The following is a 13428-nucleotide window of genomic DNA, read 5'->3' as shown; positions in this document are numbered from 1 at the left end:
CCCCTACCTTGTGCTTCCACTCTCTGGCCACTTTATTAGAAACACCTACCTTGTGCTTCCACTCACTGGCCACTTTATTAGAAACACCTACCTTGTGCTTCCACTCTCTGGCCACTTTATTAGAAACACCTACCTTGTGCTTCCACTCTCTGGCCACTTTATTAGAAACCCCTACCTTGTGCTTCCACTCTCTGGCCACTTTATTAGAAACACCTACCTTGTGCTTCTACTCTCTGGCCGCTTTATTAGAAACAGCTACCTTGTGCTTCCACTCTCTGGCCACTTTATTAGAAACACCAACCTTGTGCTTCCACTCTCTGGCCACTTTATTAGAAACACCTACCTTGTGCTTCCACTCTCTGGCCACTTTATTAGAAACACCTACCTTGTGCTTCCACTCTCTGGTCACTTTATTAGAAACACCTACCTTGTGCTTCCACTCTCTGGCCACTTTATTAGAAACAGCTACCTTGTGCTTCCACTTATTGGCCACTTTATTAGAAACCCCTATCACGTGCTTCCACTCACTGGCCACTTTATTAGAAACACCTACCTTGTGCTTCCACTCTCTGGCCACTTTATTAGAAACACCTACCTTGTGCTTCCACTCACTGGCCACTTTATTAGAAACACCTACCTTGTGCTTCCACTCACTGGCCACTATATTAGAAACACCTACCTTGTGCTTCCACTCACTGGCCACTTTATTAGAAACCCCTACCTTGTGCTTCCACTCACTGGCCACTTTATTAGAAACCCCTACCTTGTACAATCAACACCTCTCTCTCTCTCTCTCTCTCTCTCTCTCTCTCTCTCTCACACACACACACTGACACAGAGAAGCAGGCTTTATACTGTAAACGGTCTGTATTCTAGGACATCTCTGTACCCATTTTTTTGTCCATTTGTGTAGAGATAGATTATAAATACAGTTCTGTACATCATATATGTTCACTTTCAGTTCTATGTACAGCTCCTGGTGAAGGAGAGCAGCGTGGTTGTCTTTATAAAGTAAGGGCTTGGGTCTCTTCTCCTCCTCACATAATTACAGCATTAAAACACACCTCCATTCTCCACAGTTATTCAGGCAACAGAAACAGAACAGAAGTGTGTGTCCCTCGCAGTCCCTGATGTTGCCCACCCCTCGGTTCGTCTGTCTTCCAACCTTATTAGAAAATATATTCATTTATATCCATGAGTATCACAAACACTAGCAAAATATTACTCATTAGTCACACGCACTGGTACAAAAGGAAGAAAGAAATGCAGTCATTATTATTGACTAAAATGATCCCGCCGGTCATACACAGGGTTTTGGGTCCTGGTCAGCACAGTCATTTTCTCAGCAAAGTGGCCAAACACACCATATTTCAGTAAAACGAATAAAGGGGGGGATCACATTATATTTTCCTGAAGACCCAAACTATGTCCTATTCACTATACAGTATATAGACCATGTCCTATTCACTATACAGTATATAGACCATGTCCTATTCACTATACAGTATATAGACCATGTCCTATTCACTATACAGTATATAGACCATGTCCTATTCACTATACAGTATATAGACCATGTCCTATTCACTACACAGTATAGAGACCATGTCCTATTCACTATACAGTCTATAGACCACGTCCTATTCACTATACAGTATATAAACCATGTCCTATTCACTATACAGTCTATAGACTATGTCCTATTCACTATACAGTATAGAGACCATGTCCTATTCACTATACAGTATATAGACCACGTCCTATTCACTATACAGTATATAAACCATGTCCTATTCACTATACAGTATACAGACCATGTCCGATTCACTATACAGTATATAGACCATGTCCTATTCACTATACAGTATAGGGACAATGTCCTATTCACTATACAGTATATAGACCATGTCCTATTCACTATACAGTATATAAACCATGTCCTATTCACTATACAGTCTATAGACTATGTCCTATTCACTATACAGTATATAGACCATGTCCTATTCACTATACAGTATAGAGACCATGTCCTATTCACTATACAGTATAGAGACCATGTCCTATTCACTATACAGTCTATAGACCATGTCCTATTCACTATACAGTATATAGACCATGTCCTATTCACTATACAGTATAGAGACCATGCCCTATTTACTATACAGTATATAGACCATGCCCTATTCACTATACAGTATATAGACCATGTCCTATTTACTATACAGTATAGAGACCATGTCCTATTCACTATACAGTATATAGACCATGTCCTATTCACTATACAGTATAGAGACCATGTCCTATTCACTATACAGTATATAGACCATGTCCTATTCACTATACAGTATAGAGACCATGTCCTATTCACTATACAGTCTATAAACCATGTCCTATACACTATACAGTATATAGAGACCATGTCCTATTCACTATACAGTCTATAGACCATGTCCTATTCACTATACAGTCTATAGACCATGTCCTATTCACTATACAGTATATAGAGACCATGTCCTATTCACTATACAGTATATAGACCATGTCCTATTCACTATACAGTATATAGACCATGTCCTATACACTATACAGTATATAGACTATGTCCTATTCACTATACAGTATATAGACCATGTCCTATTCACTATACAGTCTAAAGACCATGTCCTATTCACTATACAGTTTATAGACCATGTCCTATTCACTATACAGTATATAGGATCCATGCCCTATTCACTATACAGTATATAGGATCCATGCCCTATTCACTATACAGTCTATAGACCATGTCCTATTCACTATACAGTATATAGACCATGTCCTATTCACTATACAGTCTATAGACCATGCCCTATTCACTATACAGTCTATAGACCATGTCCTATTCACTATACAGTATATAGACCATGTCCTATTCACTATACAATCTATAGACCATGTCCTATTCACTATACAGTCTATAGACCATGTCCTATTCACTATACAGACCATGTCCTATTCACTATACAGTATATAGGATCCATGCCCTATTCACTATACAGTATATAGGATCCATGCCCTATTCACTATACAGTATATAGGATCCATGCCCTATTCACTATACAGTATAGAGACCCCGTTTAGGAATCTAGGTGGTAAATGATTAAGGCACAGCTAGCTAGCTACTTAGCTATCATAAGCAAAATCTCTAGGGAACAATAAGCTTAATATTTCTGTCATATCATAGCATTCAGGGCTCCTCAGCGACTGCAACCCCAAAAATAAATGACATGATGTTTGGGCTGCACTTCTCTTTGTTGCTAAGCAACAAACCTTTCAACACCACATCTTGTTTAGCATAGCTAGCTAGGTAGCTAACTATTCTCGGCTATACTAAAATGTAATATGCAACACTGATCTGCAGCAAGTAAGTAAATATTACGCTCACTCTTCTATTTTATTGCTTGTGGTAACTGAATTAGCTAACCAGCATGCTAAGCTATCGCTAAGCTAAGCTAGTTTTATACTGCGATGTAATGTGCGGGGCTGTACTGTGATGAGTTTATAATGATAGGGACTAATTCTAAGTCCACTTTTGTGTTTTGCTTTACTTTACTTTATGCTAGCGGTGTTAGCCAACCTGCTAAGTGCTAAATTAGCTCCAAGCTAAGCCCAGCTCCACACTGTTTAGCTGTGACTGGCTGTGATTATTTACTACGCATTATTTTACTGTGTATGGCAGATACGTTAGCGCAAGCTAATACAGTAAAAACACAAGGAAGCACCTACATGGACAAAAGTATTGGGACACCTCATTCACTGTTTCTTTCCCGAAATCAAGGGGTATTAAAACAAGTTTATCCTGCTTTTGTTGAAGTAGTTTTGGAGCACTGCTGTGAGCATTTGATTGCATTCAGCGACAAGAACGTTAGTGAGGTCAGGATGGTGATCAGCATCCCACCTCATCCTAATAGTACTGGATGGAGCTCCATCATCCATCACTCCAGAGAACACAGCATTTCTTCCACTGCTCCACAGCTCCTCAATGCTGCTGCTGGGGGGCTTTACACCCCTCTATAGCCCACGCCTAGCCCATTGTTCATGAGCCCATTGTCCTGTGCTATTGGCAGTCCTTCTCTACAGGGACTAGACTACTTACAGTAGCCAAATGCATTCGTTAGAAGGGGTGTCCACAAACATTTGGACATGCAGTGTATAATGTGATCCCCCCCCCCTTAGGGCATCAAAGTCTGGGTCTCTTCGTGTAAACCTGGCGAAAAGCCTCATGGCAGAGTGTTAAGAAAAAAAAAAGGGGCTGAGCTCAGCGTTAGCGAGACACTGAACTCACTGTGCATCCAGGACGAGTCTCTCCAGTGCAAGCGTTCCGGAGAACAGCTCCAAAAGCTGGGTTCTGCAGAGATACAGTACTCACCAAGCCAGCAGAATGCAACAGAAAGCAGCAAGCTTGCTGTCAAACGGCACCGAAACTCAAAATCTACCACAATCTTAAACGCCTCGGTGCGTCTGTGGCCGTTAACTCAGAGATATGGCACTTAGCGAAGAGGATCAGTCCCATTCACTCCAGACATACTCTCTCTCTCACACACACACACTCTCTCTCACACACACCCACACACTCAATAGTACAAAATAGTTCAGTTTTAACAGCAGATCTGAAACGCTATGTCTTTGGTAACACCTGATATAATCACGCAAAGATCAAAAAGTCTCCTCAATAGCAGTAGTACATTCTCAACTTCCACAGATTCCCATCCAGCCTCGCTAAAAGGACGCCGTCATCAGCTAAACATGGGGATTAATAGATTCTGTCGTGTTAGAAGTGGTAAAGAAGTCTTAAATCAAAAGGAAACAGGATATCAAACATTGTGCAACTGTGCATTTGACATTCAACGCAGAATGAACGCTAAAACAGTCCTACAGGTTAAAAATACACAGATTTGTCCATAGAGAGAGAAAGAGAGAGAGGGAGGGAGGAAGGGGTCTAAATCCCTCCGATGGATTCTGACGTCCACTTCTCGGGGGGTCAGCCGCTGTTCTCCACGCGGTGATGGGCGAGTACTGCATCTCTAGATCAGCACGGGCTGTTTTGGTGGATCTGCGTCCACGGCTGGAGGAACTCTGCTGAGCAGCGCTGGCCTCACGAACACACCGTGGCCCGTCGCACAGCGGAAATACACTCGGCCCTGCACCGTGCCGTTGTGTTTACCTAAAGACAAGAGAATGTAGAGCGGGTTGCAAATCGGGCCTTTTTAATGTTAATATATGAATAATTAGAATTTTAGCAAATTAAATTAAGATGGAAACTGACAACACTTTATAATAACAGACCCCAAAACAGTAACTTCAGCTTAAGGGTGATAAAACTGTTCATCTGCCTTAATAAACCAATACAAACTTATTGATTATACTGAAGGTATTTAATCAATAATTAAACAACTATATTTAATCCACTAAAATAAAAAAAAATTAAAAAGCTGTCAAAAAAATAAAATGAATTAAAATTAAGATATATAAATATATAAATTATAAAATATATAAAAAAAAAAAAAATTAAAACCCCACTAGAAATTAATAGAAAAAATGCTTCAATAAATGCTTCCATTATAATTAACATTTTTAAATGTAGTGTCAAACTAAAAATATCCATTAAGAACATAAAAACATCAATGCATCAATGATATTTGGTTATTAATAATAATAATTATTATAATAATAATAAGAAATTATTAGTAATTGTCTACAGTGTGTACTTAAATGTGTCAAATAGTTCTTCATTAACCATTAATAATTATGCTTAGATTATTGAAACAATAATTCGTTATTTGAATTAATATTAATTAAATATAGGCCACTAAATAAACTGCTTATCGCTGAAATGGAACGATGTTCGCATGCTGGAGCTCCAAAACCAGCAGCTTCACAGGAGGGGAAAACCTTCTTAACTTTCAATGGAAGTCAATGTAAAAAGATTTTATTAGAAGTTATTTTGGAGCGTTTCCATTGGTCCAATTGTCATGAAATTATGAGACAGCTGCCAGATTCAAACTGCGCGTAATGGACAAAAGTATTTGGACACCTGTTTATTCACTGCTTCTTCTGAAATGAAATGTATTAAAAAAGCTCCTGCTTCTGTTGGAGTAACTGTCTCTACTGTCCAGAGAAGAAGACTAGATTTACCACTAGATTCTGGAGGAGGAGCATTGCTGTGAGGATTTGATTGCATTCAGCGACAAGAGCATTAGTGAGGTCAGGGTGTTGGATGATAATCACCACCCCACCTCATCATCCCCCCAACTCTACTAGACAAGGGACTAGACAGCAGCATAAAGTAGCTGAATGCCTTCATTAGAAAGGGTGTCCACAAATATTTGGACACAGTGTATGTCAAAAAGTTGGAGCCTGTTATTAGCAGCTCTGAACTCGACCTTCACGTACCTACAGCACGGTCCAGCTCCACTCCTACCCAGATGCCCTGGGCGAACTCCACCCCGCCCACATAGTGCACCGTCCCGCACCGAGGGCCCACCCACACCTGCTCACCAGGGGCCATCCAGTCTGGCAGCTGGGTCACGGGTGCACCCTCGTCTTCCTCGGGAGCAGGAGAGCAGGGCTGCGGCGTGGTTTTACTGACCATGTGATCTTCTGGGCTGCAGTCATCAGGGTGAGTGGGTGTGGTGCTGGATGAAGAAGAGGCTGGAGAGTCTTTTCCGTTGTGGAGGTGGCACGGTGCCGCCTGGACGTCGGCACAGAGACTCTGGCTGAAGGCTGCTGTGTTTCCGGAGGGCGTCTGGTCACTTTTCGCCTCGGCGAGTGACCTGGGCGTCTCCGTCTGCCACTCGGAATCAAAACTGAAACCCAGACCATCTCCGGCACCTTTGAAGTCGGTGAACTCCTGGCTGACGCTGAGGACACACTGGCTGGACCTGGGCGAGCAGGGCTGACCTGAGCAGTTGTGAGACGAGTGGAGCACGCCTGGCTGGCAGTGTCCAGCCTCGCTGATGCAGTTCTTACCGGGTTGTGGCTCCGCTGGGTCTCTGGAGCCCGAGTTGGTGAGCTGGTCCGAGCTTTCGCTGCCCGTGAACGGGGCGTCCGACAGCGTGGCGTTGGAGGTGCTGTGGGAGAAGTAGCCGCTCGTGCAGCTGCTGGACGTGGGGCTGCGGGACACTTCTTTCTCCACCCCTTTGCTTCCTGGGTAAGAAGCCACGCCCCCACAGAGGGAGGGCTCATGGGTCTCCAGACTGGCGTTGTACACCTCAAAGTTGGCGAAATCCTCGGGGACGTATGGCTGGAAGTTTGGAAGAGAGCCCAGGTGGGAATGGGCAAGCGCCTCTGGGTGCAGCTCAGGCTCCTCCTCCTCGGAATCCTGGCCAATCACAGGTGGCCAGACACAAGAGTAGATCACAGTTAGTTAGTACATGGCAAATAAACTGTGTGCAGAATGGCTAATGAATGCTAGACTATAGAGACAAAAGTATTGGGACACCCAAAACAGCTCAACGCTGAGGCTCTCCAATAAGTTCATGATGTTGATCTGCTCCAGAGGGTCCTATTCTATTGGCAGTACTTCTTCTCCATAGGGACTAGACTAGCTGTGTGTGTGTGTGCATTTGCACATCTGTGTCAGCAATGGGTGCAGCTTAAAGTAACAATATGCATTCATTATTAGGGTGTCTACAAACATTTGGAGAGATAAAGTGAGTTTAAAAAAGCTCTAAGCTTTGCCACTAGGGGGCAGCAGAGATTTCACTGATGATTTAGAATATGTAGCGCATGAAATGTGAGCAAATTATGAGTAAATTAATAAATTGAATGCATCAAATATGCATCTTTTTTTGTCCAATTATTTCTAAATATATGAAATAACACTTTACTCATGACTTTTATTATGTATCCGATACATAAAAAAAGAAAAAGTGGAAAGAATTTATAGAAATTAGGAAGAAAAGCACCCAGTGTTACTGCCAGGTGTGAATGGGGCTACAGGAAGTGTTTACAAGCTAAGATACTCGCTAAAGGGGACGGGGTACTGAGTACTGGACCATGCAGGGTGACCGAACGTCTATTTTGGGGCCTTTTTCTCAATTTTTGGTCATTTTGAAAAGATAAAAGATGGAAATTAAAAGTAGTCTAATCTCTTTCGGAAACTATTTTTTTCAGCTATTTTCTATTTTCACTTACAGAAACTCTCGTTTCTTCTGGTTCAGTTTTTATCAGTTTGTTTGGTTGTTTAAAAAATACTTATTTACTTCAAAATATTTTTTACAACTTTTACAATTTTTTAATTTAATTACAATTAAAATCTGGTTAAGGAAGTTCTAGGTGTAGTAGTCACATGTAATTATAATGTAATTACAAATACAATCTCTTTTTTGGGAGTTCTAGGTGTAGCAGCCACATGTAATTATAATGTAATTACAATTGCAATCTGTTTTTTGGGAATTCTAGGTGTAGCAGCCACATGTAATTATAAGGTAATTGCAATTACAATCTCTTTTTTGGGAGTTCTAGGTGTAGTAGCCACATGTAATTATAATTTAATTACAATTACAATCTGTTTTTGGGAATTCTAGGTGTAGCAGCCACATGTAATTATAAGGTAATTGCAATTACAGTCTGTTTTTTGGGAATTCTAGGTGTAGTAGCCAGGTGTAATTACAAAGTGAATACAATTACAATTTGGTTTAGGAAGTTCTAGGTGTAGCTGCAAGTTGTAATTATAATTTAATTACAATTATAATCTGTTGTAGGACGTGCTAGGTGTAGCAGCCACATGTAATTATAACGTAAATACAATTACAATCTGGTTTTAAGGAGTTCTAGGTGTAACAGCCAGGTGTAATTATAACGTAATTACAATTACAAGATGTTTTTGGGAGATGGTAGGCGTAGCTGCAAGTTGTAATTATCATGTAATTACAATTATTTGTTTTAGTAAGTTCTAGATGTGGCTGTCAGACGTAATTACAATGTAATTTTAAACCTATTTTGACCTTTTTCAGTTGTATTTGTAATTTTGGTATATTCACTGTATTTTTGTTCCATATTTATTGTATATTTTTCTCTCTTAATCATTATTATTTTCTCCACAAGTGGACTCCACAGTTGGTACAGTCCAACATAGAGCTACAGATCTGGCAAAATCAAGGAGAGCCGACAGGAAAGGAAGTATCAGATCATTGTGAAACTCTGCTGCCCTCTTGTGGCAAAAGCCTCAAAGACATGGGGGTTACTTGTTAAGTAGGCTGCAGTGCATGCGGGAACACTGTATGGAGGAACATGGAGACTGAAATGACAAATGGAGGATGTGGTGGAGAATGTGGGGTTTCTTCAAGATGAAGGGTCCTCCTCCTTTTGTGGAGAAGTGACAGTCTGAAGACCCAGAGAGTAACGTTCCTGTGAACAGTCAATGCAGGCGTGTGGGACAGACTCCACCTACAACTGAAAAGGTACTGCTGTAGGCTAGATAGGGAGGGCTAAACTGCTGTAGACTGAATGGGTGGAGCTAAACTGCTGTAAGCTAGATAGGGAGGGCTAAACTGCTGTAGACTGAATGGGTGGAGCTAAACTGCTGTAAGCTAGATAGGGAGGGCTAAACTGCTGTAGACTGAATGGGTGGAGCTAAACTGCTGTAAGCTAGATAGGGAGGGCTAAACTGCTGTAGACTGAATGGGTGGGGCTAAACTGCTGTAGGCTAGATAAGGAGGGCTAAACTGCTGTAGGCTGAATGGGTGGGGCTAAACTGCTGTAGGCTGAGTTGGTGGGGCTAAACTGCTGTAAGCTAGATAGGGAGGGCTAAACTGCTGTAGGCTGAATGGGTGGGGCTAAACTGCTGTAGGCTAGATAAGGAGGGCTAAACTGCTGTAGGCTGAATGGGTGGGGCTAAACTGCTGTAGGCTGAATGGGTGGGGCTAAACTGCTGTAGGCTGAGTTGGTGGGGCTAAACTGCTGTAGGCTAAATGAGTGGGGCTAAACTGCTGTAGGCTGAATGGGTGGGGCTAAACTGCTGTAGGCTGAATGGGTGGGGCTAAACTGCTGTAGGCTGAGTTGGTGGGGCTAAACTGCTGTAGGCTAAATGAGTGGGGCTAAACTGCTGTAGGCTGAAAGGGTGGGGCTAAACTGCTGTAGGCTGAAAGGGTGGAGCTAAACTGCTGTAGGCTGAAAGGGTGGAGCTAAACTGCTGTAGGCTGAATGGGTGGAGCTAAACTGCTGCAGACTGAATGGGCAGAGCTAAACTGCTGTAGGCTGAGTTGGTGGGGCTAAACTGCTGTAGGCTGAATGGGTGGGGTTAAACTGTTGTAGGTTGAATGGGTGGGGTTAAACTGCTGTAGGCTGAGTTGGTGGGGCTAAACTGCTGTAGGCTGAGTTGGTGGGGCTAAACTGCTGTAGGCTAAATGAGTGGGGCTAAACTGCTGTAGGCTGAAAGGGTGGAGCTAAACTGCTGTAGGCTGAATGGGTGGAGCTAAACTGCTGCAGACTGAATGGGCAGAGCTAAACTGCTGTAGGCTGAGTTGGTGGGGCTAAACTGCTGTAGGCTGAATGGGTGGGGTTAAACTGCTGTAGGCTGAATGGGTGGGGTTAAACTGCTGTAGGCTGAATGGGTGGAGCTAAACTGCTGCAGACTGAATGGGCAGAGCTAAACTGCTGTAGGCTGAGTTGGTGGGGCTAAACTGCTGTAGGCTGAATGGGTGGGGTTAAACTGCTGTAGGCTGAAAGGGTGGAGCTAAACTGCTGTAGGCTGAATGGGTGGAGCTAAACTGCTGCAGACTGAATGGGCAGAGCTAAACTGCTGTAGGCTGAGTTGGTGGGGCTAAACTGCTGTAGGCTAAATGAGTGGGGCTAAACTGCTGTAGGCTGAATGGGTGGGGCTAAACTGCTGTAGGCTGAATGGGTGGAGCTAAACTGCTGTAAGCTAGATAGGGAGGGCTAAACTGCTGTAGGCTGAATGGGTGGGGCTAAACTGCTGTAGGCTAGATAAGGAGGGCTAAACTGCTGTAGGCTGAATGGGTGGGGCTAAACTGCTGTAGGCTGAATGGGTGGGGCTAAACTGCTGTAGGCTGAGTTGGTGGGGCTAAACTGCTGTAGGCTAAATGAGTGGGGCTAAACTGCTGTAGGCTGAAAGGGTGGGGCTAAACTGCTGTAGGCTAAATGAGTGGGGCTAAACTGCTGTAGGCTGAAAGGGTGGGGCTAAACTGCTGTAGGCTGAAAGGGTGGAGCTAAACTGCTGTAGGCTGAAAGGGTGGAGCTAAACTGCTGTAGGCTGAATGGGTGGAGCTAAACTGCTGCAGACTGAATGGGCAGAGCTAAACTGCTGTAGGCTGAGTTGGTGGGGCTAAACTGCTGTAGGCTGAATGGGTGGGGTTAAACTGTTGTAGGTTGAATGGGTGGGGTTAAACTGCTGTAGGCTGAGTTGGTGGGGCTAAACTGCTGTAGGCTGAAAGGGTGGAGCTAAACTGCTGTAGGCTGAATGGGCAGAGCTAAACTGTTGTAGGTTGAATGGGTGGGGTTAAACTGCTGTAGGCTGAATGGGTGGGGCTAAACTGTTGTAGGTTGAATGGGTGGGGTTAAACTGCTGTAGGCTGAATGGGTGGGGTTAAACTGCTGTAGGCTGAATGGGCGGGGCTAAATGTCTGTGGAATGACTGGGTAGTCGTATGTAAATGTGCTCATGGTTGTGACATCATGGCCGTGTGTGGTGTGTCTGCGTGTGACACTTACAGCAGTGTGTGTTGGTGTGACTCTGAGGGGGGTGTGGTTTGCTGTGCTGCTGTGGCCTTCACTCCGGGCCCGGGGGCGGGGCAACACAGAGCCTTCCACTAACCAGCGCATGCTCTGCAAACACACGCACACACACACACACACACACACACACACACACACACACACACACACACAGCATGCAAAACAGCGCGTTCAGGCAGATGCAGTCGGTGGCGGGTGGCTGTGGGAGTTAGGGGTGAGTCTGGGTGGCTTCATGCAGGCGAACCTCCCTCCTCCAAACTCAAACTCAGCTCATGCGGAAAACAGGAATTTTAGGAAGTTCTAGGTGTAGCTGCAAGTTGTAATTATAATTTAATTACAATTACAATCTGGTTTAGGACGTTGTAGGTGTAGCTGCAAGTTGTAATTATAATTTAATTACAATTATAATCTGTTGTAGGACATGCTAGGTGTAGCAGCCACATGTAATTATAATGTAATTACAATTACAATCTGGTTTAGGAAGTTCTAGGTGTAGCAGCCACATGTAATTATAATGTAATTACAATTACAATCTGGTTTAGGAAGTTCTAGGTGTAGCTGCAAGGTGTAATTATAATTTAATTACAATTACAATCTGGTTTAGAAAGGTCTAGGTGTAGCAGCCAGGTGTTGTTTTTGGGAGTAGTAGTTGTAGCTGCAAGTTGTAATTATAATGTAATTACAATTATTTGTTTTAGGGAGTTCTAGATGTAGCAGCCAGGTGTAATTACAATGTAAATACAATTACAATCTGGTTTAGGAAGTTCTAGGTGTAGCAGCCACATGTAATGATAACGTAATTACAATTGCAAGCTGTTTGTGGGAGTAGTAGGTGTAGCTGCAAGTTGAAATTATAAAGTAATTACAATTATTTGTTTTTAGGGAGTTCTAGATGTGGCTGCCATGTGTAATTACAATGTAATTACAATTGCAAGCTGTTTTTAAGGAGTTCTAGGTGTACCAGCCATGTGTAATAATAACGTAATTACAGTGATTTTCTTTCTATGCTAATTTTGTCATATTTATCTAATGCGATCGACAGCCTGAGGAATCCAAAACACATGAACTCAACTGTCAAGCATGGTGGAGGTAGTGTCATGGCTTGGGCTTGCACAGCTGCTTCAGGTGTCGCCTTAGCAAGGTGCCTCTCTAAAGAACTGCCCGTAATTAGGTGTCTGTATAAGTCACTGGAGCTAAGAAGCTAATGTGGCTAACCACAGTGGAAGATGATGGTCCACCGGTCAGCCTGGTGTGAATCTACAAGCCTTTATTGATGGCGATTTTTTGCATTTGTGCGTTTATCTGTAAGAACGTGGCTAAAATTACTACAACAGCAAGAACTGTGAGGAGCTGAGTAGGCTCTGAAGGCTCTGAAGGCTCTGTGCGTTAGTATGAATATCTGGGGGGGGATCATGTGACGTGAACCACAGTTCAGGCCGGGAATGACATCACACCCTGCATCACATTCATCTTTGCTGGTATGTAGCTTTGGGTCATGGCCGGGGCGGGGGGGCCCTGATGATGGTATGATGGAGTATGCAGGATGGGTCAGGGGCGGCTTTGAGGATGATGAAAGAGAAAGTGTGTGTGTGTGGATTAATGTGTGTGTGGATGAGATCTACCTCCTGTCCCAGCAGCGGGCGGGCCTCCAGCGAGCGCTTTGCCTTACCCTCCTCCCTTACTGGCATCAGGG

At 43.3% G+C, this 13428-nt stretch overlaps 1 protein-coding gene across 4 annotated transcripts in view; it reads right to left on the bottom strand.

Annotated features, from left to right (window-relative positions):
• Positions 1–2915: 2915 nt before the first annotated feature.
• kif13a (kinesin family member 13A) overlaps positions 2916–13428 on the bottom strand; it is a 92003-nt gene continuing 81490 nt past the window's right edge. For 2 of the 4 annotated variants that reach the window (XM_072692498.1, XM_072692499.1), the window contains 4 exons: positions 13358–13428; positions 11712–11825; positions 6433–7360; positions 2916–5203 (listed from right to left, as the gene is read on the bottom strand). The exon at positions 13358–13428 is cut by the window's right edge and continues 81 nt beyond it. In XM_072692498.1, coding sequence (XP_072548599.1) covers positions 5064–5203; positions 6433–7360; positions 11712–11825; positions 13358–13428 — 1253 coding nt within the window. In that variant the 3' untranslated portion in view covers positions 2916–5063. The remainder of the gene's footprint in view (positions 5204–6432; positions 7361–11711; positions 11826–13357) is intronic. The other 2 variants (XM_072692500.1, XM_072692501.1) reach the window with 1 other exon arrangement.

This window comes from Salminus brasiliensis, chromosome 1 (genome assembly GCF_030463535.1).
Source record: "Salminus brasiliensis chromosome 1, fSalBra1.hap2, whole genome shotgun sequence".
NCBI lineage: Eukaryota > Metazoa > Chordata > Actinopteri > Characiformes > Bryconidae > Salminus > Salminus brasiliensis.
This window is presented reverse-complemented; position numbering and strand designations above follow the sequence as displayed.